Source organism: Triticum urartu, chromosome 2A (genome assembly GCF_056163025.1).
Source record: "Triticum urartu cultivar PI428250 chromosome 2A, HENAU_Tu73, whole genome shotgun sequence".
NCBI lineage: Eukaryota > Viridiplantae > Streptophyta > Magnoliopsida > Poales > Poaceae > Triticum > Triticum urartu.
This window is the reverse complement of record NC_141874.1, coordinates 148156113-148169276: the sequence shown is the minus strand read 5'-3', so window position 1 is coordinate 148169276 and position 13164 is coordinate 148156113. Positions and strand designations below refer to the sequence as shown.

Here is a 13164-nt window from a genome sequence, read left to right as displayed (position 1 = left end):
ATGCAGAAACGGTAGATGGTGATAATAATGAAGAAGAAGCAGGACCAGAAGCTGAAAGAACTAAAGAAACAAGAGTGGAAAAGAACACCAGACCACCTTATCCAACTAGAGGAGAAAGCAGTCAGGCTTCAAAAAATAAAGAAAAAGGTGAAGAGAAAAAAAGAGAGGTAAAACTAAGAAAACCCTACCTTACCTTAAAGTTGTAAGACCACCTTCAAATGATGCACTCTACTCTTCCTTTCTACAAGTTGTTGCTGATCTTAAAGTTTCTTGCATTTAACTGATATACTAAAAATTCCTACCTTTGGTAAGTTCATGCGTGACATTGTCGACTGTCAATCTTGATGAAGGTGAAGAGAAGTTTGAATCTAAAAGAACATGTGGCTACGGTAACGTAATACCCCTTTGAAGAGAAGATAACGGAAAAATCTAGGAGACCCGGGTATACCTACCTTATCTTGTTCAACTGCCAATCTTGATAGTAGGCAGTATCAGGCCTTTTTCAATGCATGAATGCTTAGATGATGTGCTAATTGTATTAAAAAGCTTAGTAACTGTTCTCTTTCAATGCGTTGATGCTTAGCTTTTTAGGTAACATTCCTCATTTTTTGTTTAACAACTAAAGTACTTCGTTCCTTAGCTTTTTAATACTCCCATATCGGAGGCAAATTTTTGGGACATAGTGGCATGCGAGGATGATATTCAGGCAGTCCATTGAAGCTTTGAGATGCCTACTTAGTATAGTGATGAATTGAATACGAGGGGATATGCAATCGTAGAGTTTGCAAATACATGATGTAAATACTTGGAACAAGCCAGAGAACATAATTGGCATTAATGCTGCCCAACTTTAGGAGAGATGTGATAGGATATGTGTCTCATCTCACCTCTCCTCTCCCTCCCTCTCTCTCTCTCTCTCCGTGTATGTGTGTGCTAGTGGAGCGGCGAGTAGAGGAGTGCGAGGGGGTGACAAAGGGAGGTAGCACATGGTGAGGAGAGGAGTTGGGTGTTCCCTGGTACTGTCAAGATTCAGTGAGAGATGTTATCGCTGAAGATAAAGTTCCTCCTGATGTCGTCTACCCCTTCCATTCATCCTCTTCCGGAGTGACTCTGCTAGTCCATCTCATGATCCAAGCTCTAGGGTCATTAGCTGCCCCATGTTGCACTGGCCAGTTAATCATCTCCTAAAACAAGCAGTTATATCTAAATATTGTATATTACCGTCATGTGCATCAATGATGAAGCAATCCAATTCATACAAGTTTTTATGCTCAACTAATTATAATTTCCATTTGAAATGTCAACCATAAAGGAGATTGCATGCATTTTCAGTGCAATGGCAAAAATGTTAATTCACCAACAGCATGCACTGCACCATTTAATTGGTGGAGTTATTCGCCGGACAATGTTTTGTTCGGTCTAAGGGATCCGAACCTGGCAACGGGAAGCCAAGCAATAAATAGCACTCGTCTAAGTGCATTTTCTAAGTCCGGCATCTGATCTGCTAGGCATAATAAGCCGCTCCATGTTCTGTTATGTGAATCTCTTCTGGGGAGCTATTCCTAGTAAGTTTCAACCGCCCACTGTTAGATATGAACGAATCAAGCATCAATCTACTGTTGCCTCCTCACATCATGCCAATTGATTCATGTCGTAGAGTAGCTATTCCTGATTCAAATAGCCTATTTTAATCTATATGAGTTACTTTATTTTATTTTTGCTACTAGCAAAAAAGCCCGTGAGTTGCAACGGAAGAAAAAAAATCCACTCATATCTCTAGCTAGGTCAGTTGGAAAAATTGTGTGTGCCCGGTTGACAGGTTATGAGATCGAACCCTCTCATTGACAATTTTATTTTTCTCTGGACATGGGCCACAGTGCACCGTCAGATGGGCTTCCTTCGTTAGGCCAAAACGGATGGCAAGTAATGAAACCAAATAGCCTACCAGAAATTAATTGAAGCGGGACCAAATGAAACGGGACGAAATCAAGAATATCACCTTCCTTTAATAATAGATACTGCCTCTCTCGCAGTTTACAGGGTGTGCGCGTGCCCCTAGGTCGTCAATTTGACCAACCTAATACAAGTCATATATTACAAAAAATATACCAACATAAACTTTGGAGTTTCTACTTTCAAAAGATATAATTTTTGTGTTATATAGTTTATATTAGGGTCATAAAATTGGCAACCTAGGTATACGCTCAGGACTTGTAAACTGAAACGGAGGTAGTATAGATATAGGCCCTGTTTGGTTCATAAGTCCTAGGACTTTTTCTAGTCCCAACTAAAAAGTCTCTAGTCCCTAAAAAGTCCCTTCCTGTTTGTTTCCAGAGACTAAAAAGTCCCTAGTCCCTTCCTAGAGGTTATTAAATGACCATGTTGCCCCTAGTATATAGAGAAATAACAATCAAACAACATCATGGGGTGGCGGGCCAATGAATGCATAGAGGGGCATTGTTGGAAAAGTCCCAAAAAGTCTAAAAAAAACTCACCTTGAGAGTCTTCTTCATTTAGGTGGTGTTTGGTTCTCTAGTCCTAGGACTTTTTCTAGTCCCAACTAAAAAGTCCCTAGTCCCTAAAAAGTCCCTCCCTGTTTGTTTCCATAGACTAAAAAGTCTCTAGTCCCTCCTTAGAGGTTATTAAATGACCATGTTGCCCCTAGTATATAAAAAAATAACAATCAAACAATACCATGGGGTGGCGGGCCAATGGGTGCATGGAGGGGCATTGTTGGAAAAGTCCCAAAAAGTCCCAAAAAGACTCTCCTTGAGAGTCTTCTTCATTTAGTCTCAAATGCCTAGTTTAGTCCCTAAAAAGTCCCTCCCATTTGATAAAAAAATCTCTAAGAGAGACTTTTTCTAGTCCCTATACAAAAAAGTCCCTATAAACAAACACCCCCTTAGTCCCAAATGCCTAGTTTAGTCCCTAAAAAGTCCCTCCCGTTTGGTAAAAAAAGTCTCTAAAAGGGGTTTTTTCTAGTCCCTACACAAAAAAGTCCCTGAAAACAAACACCCCCATAGATTTAGCACTCTAGATATTAGTGAGCATACTAGACACCGTAATCCAGGATTGGAAGAAAATATTGTTTGCCATTAATAGTGGGTTATATCTAACTGATGACATCGTCGGTAACTAAGTGATAATTACTTCCTCTGTAAACTAATATAAGAGCGTTCAGATCACTATTTTAGTATTCTAAACACTCTTATATTAGTTTACAGAGGGAGTACTACTTAGCACACATAGGGCGGACCTTAAGGGAAATACTAATTGGATGACAAGCTAAATGAGAAGAGCTGGATCATCCTACAGAGAAAATTAGTCTATCTTCACCGTTGTGCACTATGCACAACGCCATAAGGTTGCTCAAGCACAAGAACAAGAAAAATGGCTAAGGGGAAGAGGGGAGGAGCTATGAGCTGGGGTGGGGAATTTTTTCCAGAGGGAGCTCCACATCTTCATGGAGCAGTAGCCATGCACATGAACAAAGTCGCAAGAACAGAGAAGCGGGATAAGTGAAAGAGGAGACGCGGGATGGTCTGCATGTTGCATTTAAACCGGTGGTGCATGCGTTAGCCACCCTCTGTGTATAGATGGATTGCTCTTGTCAGCCTCGTCGGCTATGGTCACTAATTGCTATTGGGAATACAACTTCTATTAGGAATACTTCAAACTGTAAAATGCACATACCCGACAAGTGATATGCATATGACCTGCATCACACACAACGGACGGGTGTGATACCACCCTCGTGTGGTACCATGTCCACTCGTGATTTATGGTTTCATGCCTACCTATAAGGCCAACTCCACCACACGACCTCAAATCGTCCAGGATTGTTCGTTTGGGATAAAACATGGCCTAACGGGAGCACCCAAACGGACAAAGTTGTCCGTTGGCGTCCTTTTTAGTCCGGCCTGACCCTAAATCCAGACCAAATTTGAGCCATGAATGTGCTTGGAGGACAAAAACGGACGATCTCCTCGCTTCCTCTCGTCTGCTCATGTCCGCCACTGGCCCACAGGTTAGCGACCCACACCGAGCCACTCGCGACCTTGTTGCTCTTGTTGCTCCCCCGCCGGCTGCCCGCCGCCCGCCGCCGCCGCATCCGCCACTACGCGCCCCGTGCCCGCCGCTATGTCCGCCGTCGCCCGCCGCCAGGTCCGCAGTCGCCCGCCCTGCGCCCGCCTCCGCGCGCAACAGAAGCTGGATGCTAGTTAGCTAGCTAGCTAATAGTAGTGCGTGTGCATCAGCAGCTGGGTGGTAGCTAGCTAGCTAAACTAGCGCGTGCGCAGCTGCGTGCTAGCACCAGCTCCATGGCGTGGCTGCGCAGGCGTGACGCCGCAGCGGCGAGGCGTGGCGGGGCGGCCACGACGGAGGAGCTGAGGACGGGGCGGGACGGCGGCGAGGCAGAGGAGCTCGGGGTGGGGACGCGCATTTCACGCGGCCCTGCACATCGCCACGCTCCCCTGGACGCGCCCCGCGCTGGAGGGCGACGGGACGGCAGCCCATGAACGGGCCGCAGCTGGAGATGCAACCAGGACCGGCGAGGGCGCGACTCGGGGTGCCGGCGAGGTGGGTCGGGGCGACGGCGGCAAGCTGCTACGCTGGCGCGGCAGCGGCGAGGCGGGGCAGAGCGGCCGCGACGAAGGAGCTGATGAGGGCGGGGCGGAACGGCGGCGAGGCGGAGAAGCTCGGCACGGGGCAGAGGAGATCGGGACGGGGCGTATCCGTTTGAGGTCAGGACGGCTCGTACGCGTTGGGCGCGGATGCTCCAAGCGCTTGTCTGGAGGTGGACGTCCGCCAAATCGCACTCTAACGGACGTTCAAAAGACAGAAGCGGACGTTCATTTGGATCGTGCGATGGAGTTGACCTAATACTCTTATTGTGACTGATGCTCGAGCAACACCACACCTGCTTTTTTTCAGATCGAGCTCCACACCTGCTAGCAAACCAACTGCGCATTGCATGCGAATTACCAGCAGCGAACAGCCACCTACCTGCAAGCTACGCACAACAAAACGCTGCGAGATCAGGCTTGAAAACGTGACGGCGTCCCTTCCCACAGCAACGTCAAAAGCGGTCGCACCGAGCAGGAGAAGCCAAGCCAAGCCGCCTCGCACCAGTTCTCAGTCCAACTCCAACGCGCCGCACCCGAGCGAGAGCACAAACCCCCTCTCCCATGGCGGCGCCGGTACCGCCGGGGCCGGAGGTGTTCGACGTCGTCATCTTCGGGGCCTCGGGCTTCACCGGCAAGTACGTCATCCGCGAGGCGCTCAAGTTCCTGCCCCCCAACGCCTCCCCACTCCGCACCCTCGCGCTCGCCGGCCGCAGCCGGGACCGCGTCGCCGCCGCGCTTCGCTGGGCGGCCGCGCCGGGGCCCGCCCCCGACGTCCCCATCCTCGTCGCCGACGCCTCCGACCCGGCCTCCCTCGCCGCGGTCGCCGCGCGGGCGCGCGTCCTGCTCTCCTGCGCGGGGCCCTTCCGCCTCCACGGCCGCCAGGTGGCCGCGGCCTGCGCCGAGGCGGGGGCCGACTGCCTCGACATCTCCGGCGAGCCCGAGTTCATGGAGCGCGTCGAGGCCGACCTCCACGAGGTCGCCGCCAGGAACGGGTCGCTGATTGTCTCCGCCTGCGGGTTTGACTCCATCCCCGCGGAGCTCGGGTTCTTGTTCAACTCCAGGCAGTGGAAGCCGCCCTCCGCGCCGCTGAGCGTGGTCGCCTACGTCAACCTGGAGTCGGACAGGAAGATCGTCGGGAACTTCGGCACGTTTCAGTCGGCCGTTCTCGGCGTGGCCAACGCCAGCGAGCTGCAGGCACTGCGCCGGTCCAGGCCAAGGCCGGCAAAGCCCAAGGTGAGTTACTACATTTCTTACATTGCAGTTTCGGAATTGATTTACTTATTTCATCACAGCAATCTGCTTGGATGGTAGTGATTCATGAGGGGATTAACAGTACCCCATCATAGGGATGAAACTAGAAGCTGGGGCACATCTAGATGTGCTCTAGTTAGTGCACATCTAAGTGACTCTATCAACATAAAAAGAGAAGGAAAAAGAAAAGAGAAAATACCCGCACAAATCTCCGCGTACAATCAATGACATAGAACTTATATGTGCAATACTTATGGCACATCTAGATGTGCTTTAGCAAACCCGTAGAAACTAATAAATTCAATTAGAAGGAGGAATTATGTCTTTCCTTATCCTGACTTTCATGATGAACGAACATACCGTAACACTGCTAATTGATAGCTTTGTTGGGCCAGATCCCTGATCCTTGTCTTTGCACCTACGAAAATCCTATTTCTACACAAGACTTTTGCGAAAACTGTACGTACTAGTTCTTTTTGAATTGTAACTACCCCACGGTTATAGCTAACCATCGGCAGATTGAACCAGAACGTAATGTTTTTTTTTATAATCTGTGCGTAGGAATAGCATTGCTCTGTTAGTTATCATAAAACTGGCACTTTCTTTATTATAAAATCCAGTTATCTGTCTCTCAGAACATTTGGATTTTCTTTCTAAGTGCCAATTTTGGACCACCTACAAAGATGTACTCCCTCCATTGAGTTGTACTAAGTCCGCGACACTTATTTTGGGACGGAGGGAGTATGTACTATGTGTGCTGGTATAGTGTACTACTAGCACTAGAAAATCCAATCTAAAAGTTATTGATGCAGGTCGAGATAGGACAGAATATGTGTGACATAGTTTTTTATTATATAACTAAGAAGGCGGACGGTTATAGACTAGATAGAGACTTACAGACGATAGGGAAGACACAAATCTAGTTGCTTGTCTTTTATCATCATACACTACTGCTAATGCCTGGGGTACGTATGGTCTACAGGCACTCATGGTTGTGGACAAACCTGGTATAGTAACTTTTGGTTTTTTATTTTCTTGCAAGAAAATTGTTGCCTACTCCTGACCGCCGCCTTACTGCTGATGTCTGGGTTATATATGGTGTTTGCGTACTTGTGTACAACCTGGTATAGTTCTGTTTCTTTATTTTCTTAGAAATTATAGATTGCCTACCCCTGACCATCACCTTTGTTTGAAGGCGTCAAAATTTTGTACGTAATTCTTTTGTTCAGCCGTGTATGTTGTGCTAACTGCCTGCTCCAAGAAGGACTATAAAATCAAGCTGACATATATCGTGGACCAACTACTAACTACTGAATAATGCTTAAGCTCAGATTAACATTGGTCCTCTCACATGTGAATGGTGTCTGCCATGCCTTTTGTTGTGTAAATGTATGTGCTACACTGCTACTTCATGAAGAATGGGTATTTCTAAGTGGGTAATATTACCCCTTTGCCATTTTGTTGGTAGTAATACACTCCACGTTTGCCTTGCTTGCCCTTAATAATGGATTCATTCTTTCATTTGGGGCCCGTTTGGATTGGATGTAAATTTTGTGTGGTTGATCTAAATACCGATGCCCACACAAATTTTTGTGTGGCTGAATGTTTTATAAAGACAAAGCAAAATGGGTTGGCTTCGGCAATGCCATAATCTGAATTCAACTTAGGCCCATTATTTCTAGCCGCCCCCATCTTTGTTGTGATAGATTGGACATGGCATACAGAATATTCAATATTCTTATATGTTTTTTAGTGAGTCATAGTATAAAGATCCTAATGAAAATGTCCACCACATTTGTTAAAGCCTTTGAATCTGTGAATCCAATGTGTGATGATGAATTGGCGAAACTATGATGGAATCAAATTTTTATTGGAGAATGATCATTTCATGCTAAGGTTTCTCCTTCTGGGTAGATTCCGGGGCCTGCACCTCCCAAAGGGTCACTGATTGAGCATGACAAGGCACTAGGATTGTGGGTGGTGAAGTTACCTTCTGCTGACACAGTGGTTGTGAAGAGAACCCTAGCAAAAGTGACAGAGCATCCCGAGGGCCTTCCTGGTGTGGATGAAACCTCAGAATTTGTGGACCGCAGGAAGGAATTCTGGTCCTCTATCAAACCTGCACATTTCGGTGTGAAGATTGGCACCCGTTCCATCCTGGGCCTTGTGCGGTGGCTGTATACTGGACTTTTCATCGGCATCCTTGGGGGTTTCTCCTTGGGTAGGTCCCTCTTGCTAAAATTCCCCGAGTTCTTCTCCCTTGGGTTGTGTAGAAAGACTGGACCAACAGAAGAGGAGGTGAACAGCGCCTCATTCAAACTGTGGTTCGTCGGCCATGGGTACAGCGATTTGGCCCGTGCATCAGAGCGTGGAACCAAGCCAGACATGGAGATGGTCACCAGAGTTTCAGGGCCAGAGATCGGGTACATCACCACTCCGATCGTCCTCGTCCAGTGCGCCCTCGTCCTGCTGAGCCAGCGAGCCAATCTGCCGAAAGGCGGGGTGTACACGCCGGGCGTCGTCTTCGGCCCCACAGATCTCCAGAAGCGTCTCGAGGAGAACGGCGTGTCGTTCAACCTCATCTCCACGAGGACCCTCCCTTCAGATTAACAAAAAGGCTCGTGCTTCCTGAACCTGATCTGTGGTGTTCTTGGACAATCAGCCTGCTTTCTTTCATCATTAAACCAGCTATCACGTGAGTGTCGTATGTGAAATAAGACAAGACAGTATTACTACCGCACCTGAAAGAAAGAAAGGATGTGCTTGTATAATGTGAATCGTATGTGTGAAATATATAATAAGTGTCTATGTAATCCCATTGTTCACTTTCCTCTTCCTTGTGTTAGCGGCGGGGTCCCCCCCCCCCCCCCCCCCCCCTCTTTATCATCAGAAGCTGCCCTTATCTTTCTTGTGATATACTAGAATCTTCAATATTTTTAAATGTTTTGTAGTAACTAGTAAGTCGTGGAATGAAGATCCTCGCGAAAATGTCCACCACATTTGTTATAGCCTTGAATCCCTGAATCCAATGCCTGCGATGATGAGTTGGTGAAATTATGATGGAATCATTCTTTTATTGTCGGTGAATATTGTTGCGGAGATACCTCAACAAGTGCACCTAGTGTCAAAGGTCTTATTAAATGGTAAATCTATTTGTGAAAAGGATTAGCTGTTCCACTTTATTGAAACATGAAAAGAGTAGGAAAGAAAAAAGGAAAAGGACCCTAATAATTTGGGCTATGGGGATTATCATAAACCTGCTTATGCCTGATGACAGAATTGCTTGGTATGTTTGTCTGCTGTCACTGTTCTAGGTGCATTCTTTCATTATCTAAACCTACTAAAGTTTATGATAAAGCATCCTCAGCTTGAGCATTGTCTTCAATCAACTGAATGGCAGCATCCTCGGCGATCATGTTCCTGATCATGATGCAGTAATTATCATAAAATCATTTTTTATTCAGAAAAGACTAACTTGTATATTGAAGGGAGTAAAATGTGTTGATAAATAAAGAGCATTATGATGTTACAAGATATAGATAGGGAGTAAAATGTGTTGATAAATAAAGAGCATTATGATGTTACAAGATATAGATGTCATGGTTGTTGGATATTTTCATCTTAGTAACCCTGACAAAAGCAAAAGGAAAATGCTTTATGAAGACAAAGCAAAATGAGTTGGCTTTGGTAATGCCACAATCTGAGTTCTACTTAGGTCTGGTATTTCTAGCTGCCCTGATCTTTGTTGTGATATAGAATCTTCAATATTCTTTTTGTAGTAATTAGTAAGTCAGAAATAAAGATCCTAGCGAAAATGTCCACCACATTTGTTATAGCCTTTGAATCCCTGAATCTAATGCTTGCGTTGATGAGTTGGTGAAATTATGATGGAATCATTTTTTTGATTGTATAATGATCACATTTGATGCTAAGGTTTCTTCTCCCTTTGTGCAGATTCCGGGGCCTCCGCCCCCCAAAGGATCACTGATTGAGCATGACAAGGCACTAGGATTGTGGGTGATGAAGTTACCTTCTGCTGACACAGTAGTTGTGAAGAGAACCCTAGCAAAAGTGACAGAGCATCCCGAGGGCCTTCCTGGTGCGGACGAAACCCCAGAATTTGCAGAGCATAGGAAGGAATTCTGGTCCTCTATCAAACCTGCACATTTCGGTGTGAAGATCAGCAGCCGTTCGATCCTGGGCCTTTTCTTGTGGCTGTGCACTGGACTTTTCATCGGCATCCTAGGGGGTTTCTCCTTTGGCAGGTCCCTCTTGCTGAAATTCCCTGAGCTCTTCTCCATCGGGCTGTTCAGGAAGACCGGGCCGACAGAAGAGGAGGTCCGCAGCGCCTCGTTCAAGATGTGGTTCATCGGCCGTGGCTACAGCGACTCGGCCCGCGCATCAGAGCGTGGGAGCAAGCCAGACAAAGAGATCGTGACCAGAGTTTCAGGGCCAGAGATCGGGTACATCACCACCCCGATCGTCCTCGTCCAGTGCGCCCTCGTCCTGCTGAGCCAGCGGGCCAATCTGCCGAAGGGCGGGGTGTACACGCCGGGCGCCGTCTTCGGCCCCACGGATCTCCAGAAGCGCCTCGAGGAGAACGGCATGTCGTTCGAGCTCATCTCCACGAGGACCCTCCCTTGAGACTATAACAGGCTCGTGCTTCCTACACCTGATCTCGTCGTTAAACCAGGTATCTATCATCTGTCGCCTGAGTGTCTAGCAGGCTCAATGGCCTTATACTATTTGTGAAGAAACGTAGCGTCCTATATGCTGTGTTTATGTGAAGTGAACTGTAGGTCCGTATTACTATTACTACCACGCACGGAAGAAAAAAAGAATAGGATGTGCTCGTGTAATGTGAATCGTATGGGTGATTGGGTGAAATATATACGTATAATAAGCGTGTAAGTGTAAGTGTAAGTCCTACGGCTGTAGAAGAGAAGAAATGTTGTGTCGTGAGTTCAAAATTGTCGTGTAAGTGCAAGTCCTGTGGAACCTGCATGTCTATCTCATCCTGTTTGTGCTGGCCTACCAGTGCAGTTCTCGGAAACTTATCTCATCTGTGTGTACGTACTGCAGCAGCCTTCCTGGACCGAGGGAAAACAACCGAAACGGAAAGTGCGTTGCCCGCCGGGCAGTGAGGCCGTGTGTACTCACCTCAGCACTGGCGCACCAGACGTGCACGCCTCGTCTCGTTCCGTTACAGACTTGCAGTAGTGCGGTGTCCCCTACGGGTCCGGTTCGCCATGATGGAAGACGGTCGCCTGGATCATGATGGCTCGCGAGCTTTCTGTTGAGACCGCGCTTTTGGACTGAGCACCGACCGACGCATGTGTGTGGCGCGCTTTACCAACGGCTTTGTATGTAAAGGCAAAAGGCTAGTAATAAGGACTAGTGAAAGACTCGGACGGTGTGTTTCCATGTTATCATGTGCATCACAAACGGCCATCCATCGCAATCTTTGACCACTTGCCGCCTTTGGTCTCTCCCCTACACTATCCCTTGGCCGCGATGAACAGGGGCCATGGTGGACTCTTGGTCCAAGACGGCGACCGCACAAAGCCAAACATAGGAGGTTGTTGTGCGCGCACACGATCAAGTTGCTTTGCCACTACACAGCTCTATGTGTATTTGTATCTTTTTTGCTATTTCTCATGTATCTGGATGTTAGACTGTATAGCTTCTGTAGTTGTATACGTATATGTATGTATGATGTAACGTTGTACCCCTTCATTATACATATGAGATAGGCCACCCCTAGAGGGTTGAGCCGGTTCCCTCAAATCTATTGTCTCGCATGGTATCAGCCTAGGTCAACACGCTTCCGCCAAAACCCTAGAACCCGTCGCCGCTGTCCCTGTCGCTCGCGCCGCGCCGCCGCCATCCTTGAGATCGCGCCGCCGCCGCCATGTCGGGCCCCGCCGCCTCCGGCTCCTCCACGGCTAGCTTCCTGCCGGCCTCCCTTGCGGCTTTACTCTCCCGACCCCTCGACCTTGCAGCGGCCTCGACGTCTTCGATCGGGACGAGGAGCATCGGGTCCTTCTTCTCCTCGTCGCCTGATCATCATGAGCTTGTGGCTCACACCGTTGCTGCCACAGCGGGTGCCTCGTCGCCCGTTTCCATCGGCGCGGCCCCGATCGCTCCATCCAGCGGTGGCCAGCCCCTCACGCTAGTGGCGCCCCCGTCGGCCCTGATGGCTGGCCTTGCCGCATCGGGCCCGGCCACTTCGTCGCCTGTTCCCGCGGCCATCCCACCGTCTGCTCCCGCGGCTACACCCGCGGTCTCTGCCTCTACGGCGTATACGCCTCCGGCAGCCTACCCCGCGGGCTCTCTGCCGCCGCTGCCTTTCCACTTTGGTAATCTCATCACCATCAAGCTATCATCAGACAACTACATCTTCTGGCGTGCACAGGTCCTTCCGCTCCTCGGGAGTCATTATCTCCTGGGCTATGTCGACGGGTCTCTCCCCTGTCCCCCTGCGCTGGTGGATAGCGTGCACGGCCCGGTCTACAATCTGGCGCACCGTGTTTGGATAGGGCAGGACCAGGCGAACCTCTCCTCCATCCAGGGGTCGCTCACTCCGGCTGTTGCTGGACTTGTTGTCTTCGCCAAGACGTCTCATGAGGTATGGACCATTCTCGAGCGTTCGTTTGCGGCACAGTCGCAGGCTCGTGTCTCCACGCTTCGTCGCCAGCTTGGTGAGTGTCAAAAGCTGGACTCCACGGCCATTGAATTCTACAACAAAGTCGAGGGCCTTGCCGACACGTTGGCCTCCATCAGACAGCCCCTCACTGACTCCGAGTTCAACTCGTTCATTGTCAATGGTCTTGATGAGGAGTATGACGCCTTGGTTGAGATCATCAACGAGCGGGGTAACTCGAACCCCATGATGGCGCATGAGGTCTTTTCCCGTCTCCTTCTCACGGAACAACGGGTTGAGTCGCGCCGCTCCAAGGTCAGTGGGGGATCCCTCTCGGCCAACGCCGCCACCAAGGGTGGCCACCCTTCTTCATCATCTCGGACCCTTTCGGGGCTACCGCCGCTGCCTGCCTCGGCCCCCCTGCTACCGCGACATTACCAGGGGCTGGCGGTAAGCGCGTGTGTCAGCTCTGTGGCATTGAAGGGCACTGGTCCTCTAAGTGTCACAAACGCTTTCAGAAGAGTTTTCTGGGTCTCGGCAATGATGGCAAGGACACGCGCAACTTTGCGCGTCAGGTGGCCATGGCAGATCGGTCGGTGTCCACAAAACAGCAAGGGCACACTCAGTCCTACTCTGTTGATCCCC

General features: G+C 48.9%; 1 protein-coding gene across 2 annotated transcripts; it reads left to right on the top strand.

The window, feature by feature from the left end:
* The first annotated feature begins 4639 nt into the window (after positions 1 to 4639).
* Positions 4640 to 10933, top strand: LOC125536384 (Saccharopine dehydrogenase). Of its 2 annotated transcripts, none has more exons than XM_048699597.2 (2): positions 4640 to 5858; positions 7791 to 8682. In XM_048699597.2, exons 1-2 carry the CDS (start codon positions 5187 to 5189, stop codon positions 8484 to 8486), a joined length of 1368 nt encoding a protein of 455 aa, XP_048555554.2. In that variant the 5' UTR covers positions 4640 to 5186; the 3' UTR covers positions 8487 to 8682. The 2 variants fall into 2 exon arrangements, with proteins under 2 accessions (XP_048555554.2, XP_048555555.1); XM_048699598.2 differs by lacking the exon at positions 7791 to 8682 and adding an exon at positions 9831 to 10933 and having other exon boundaries at positions 4703 to 5858.
* Positions 10934 to 13164: the final 2231 nt, after the last annotated feature.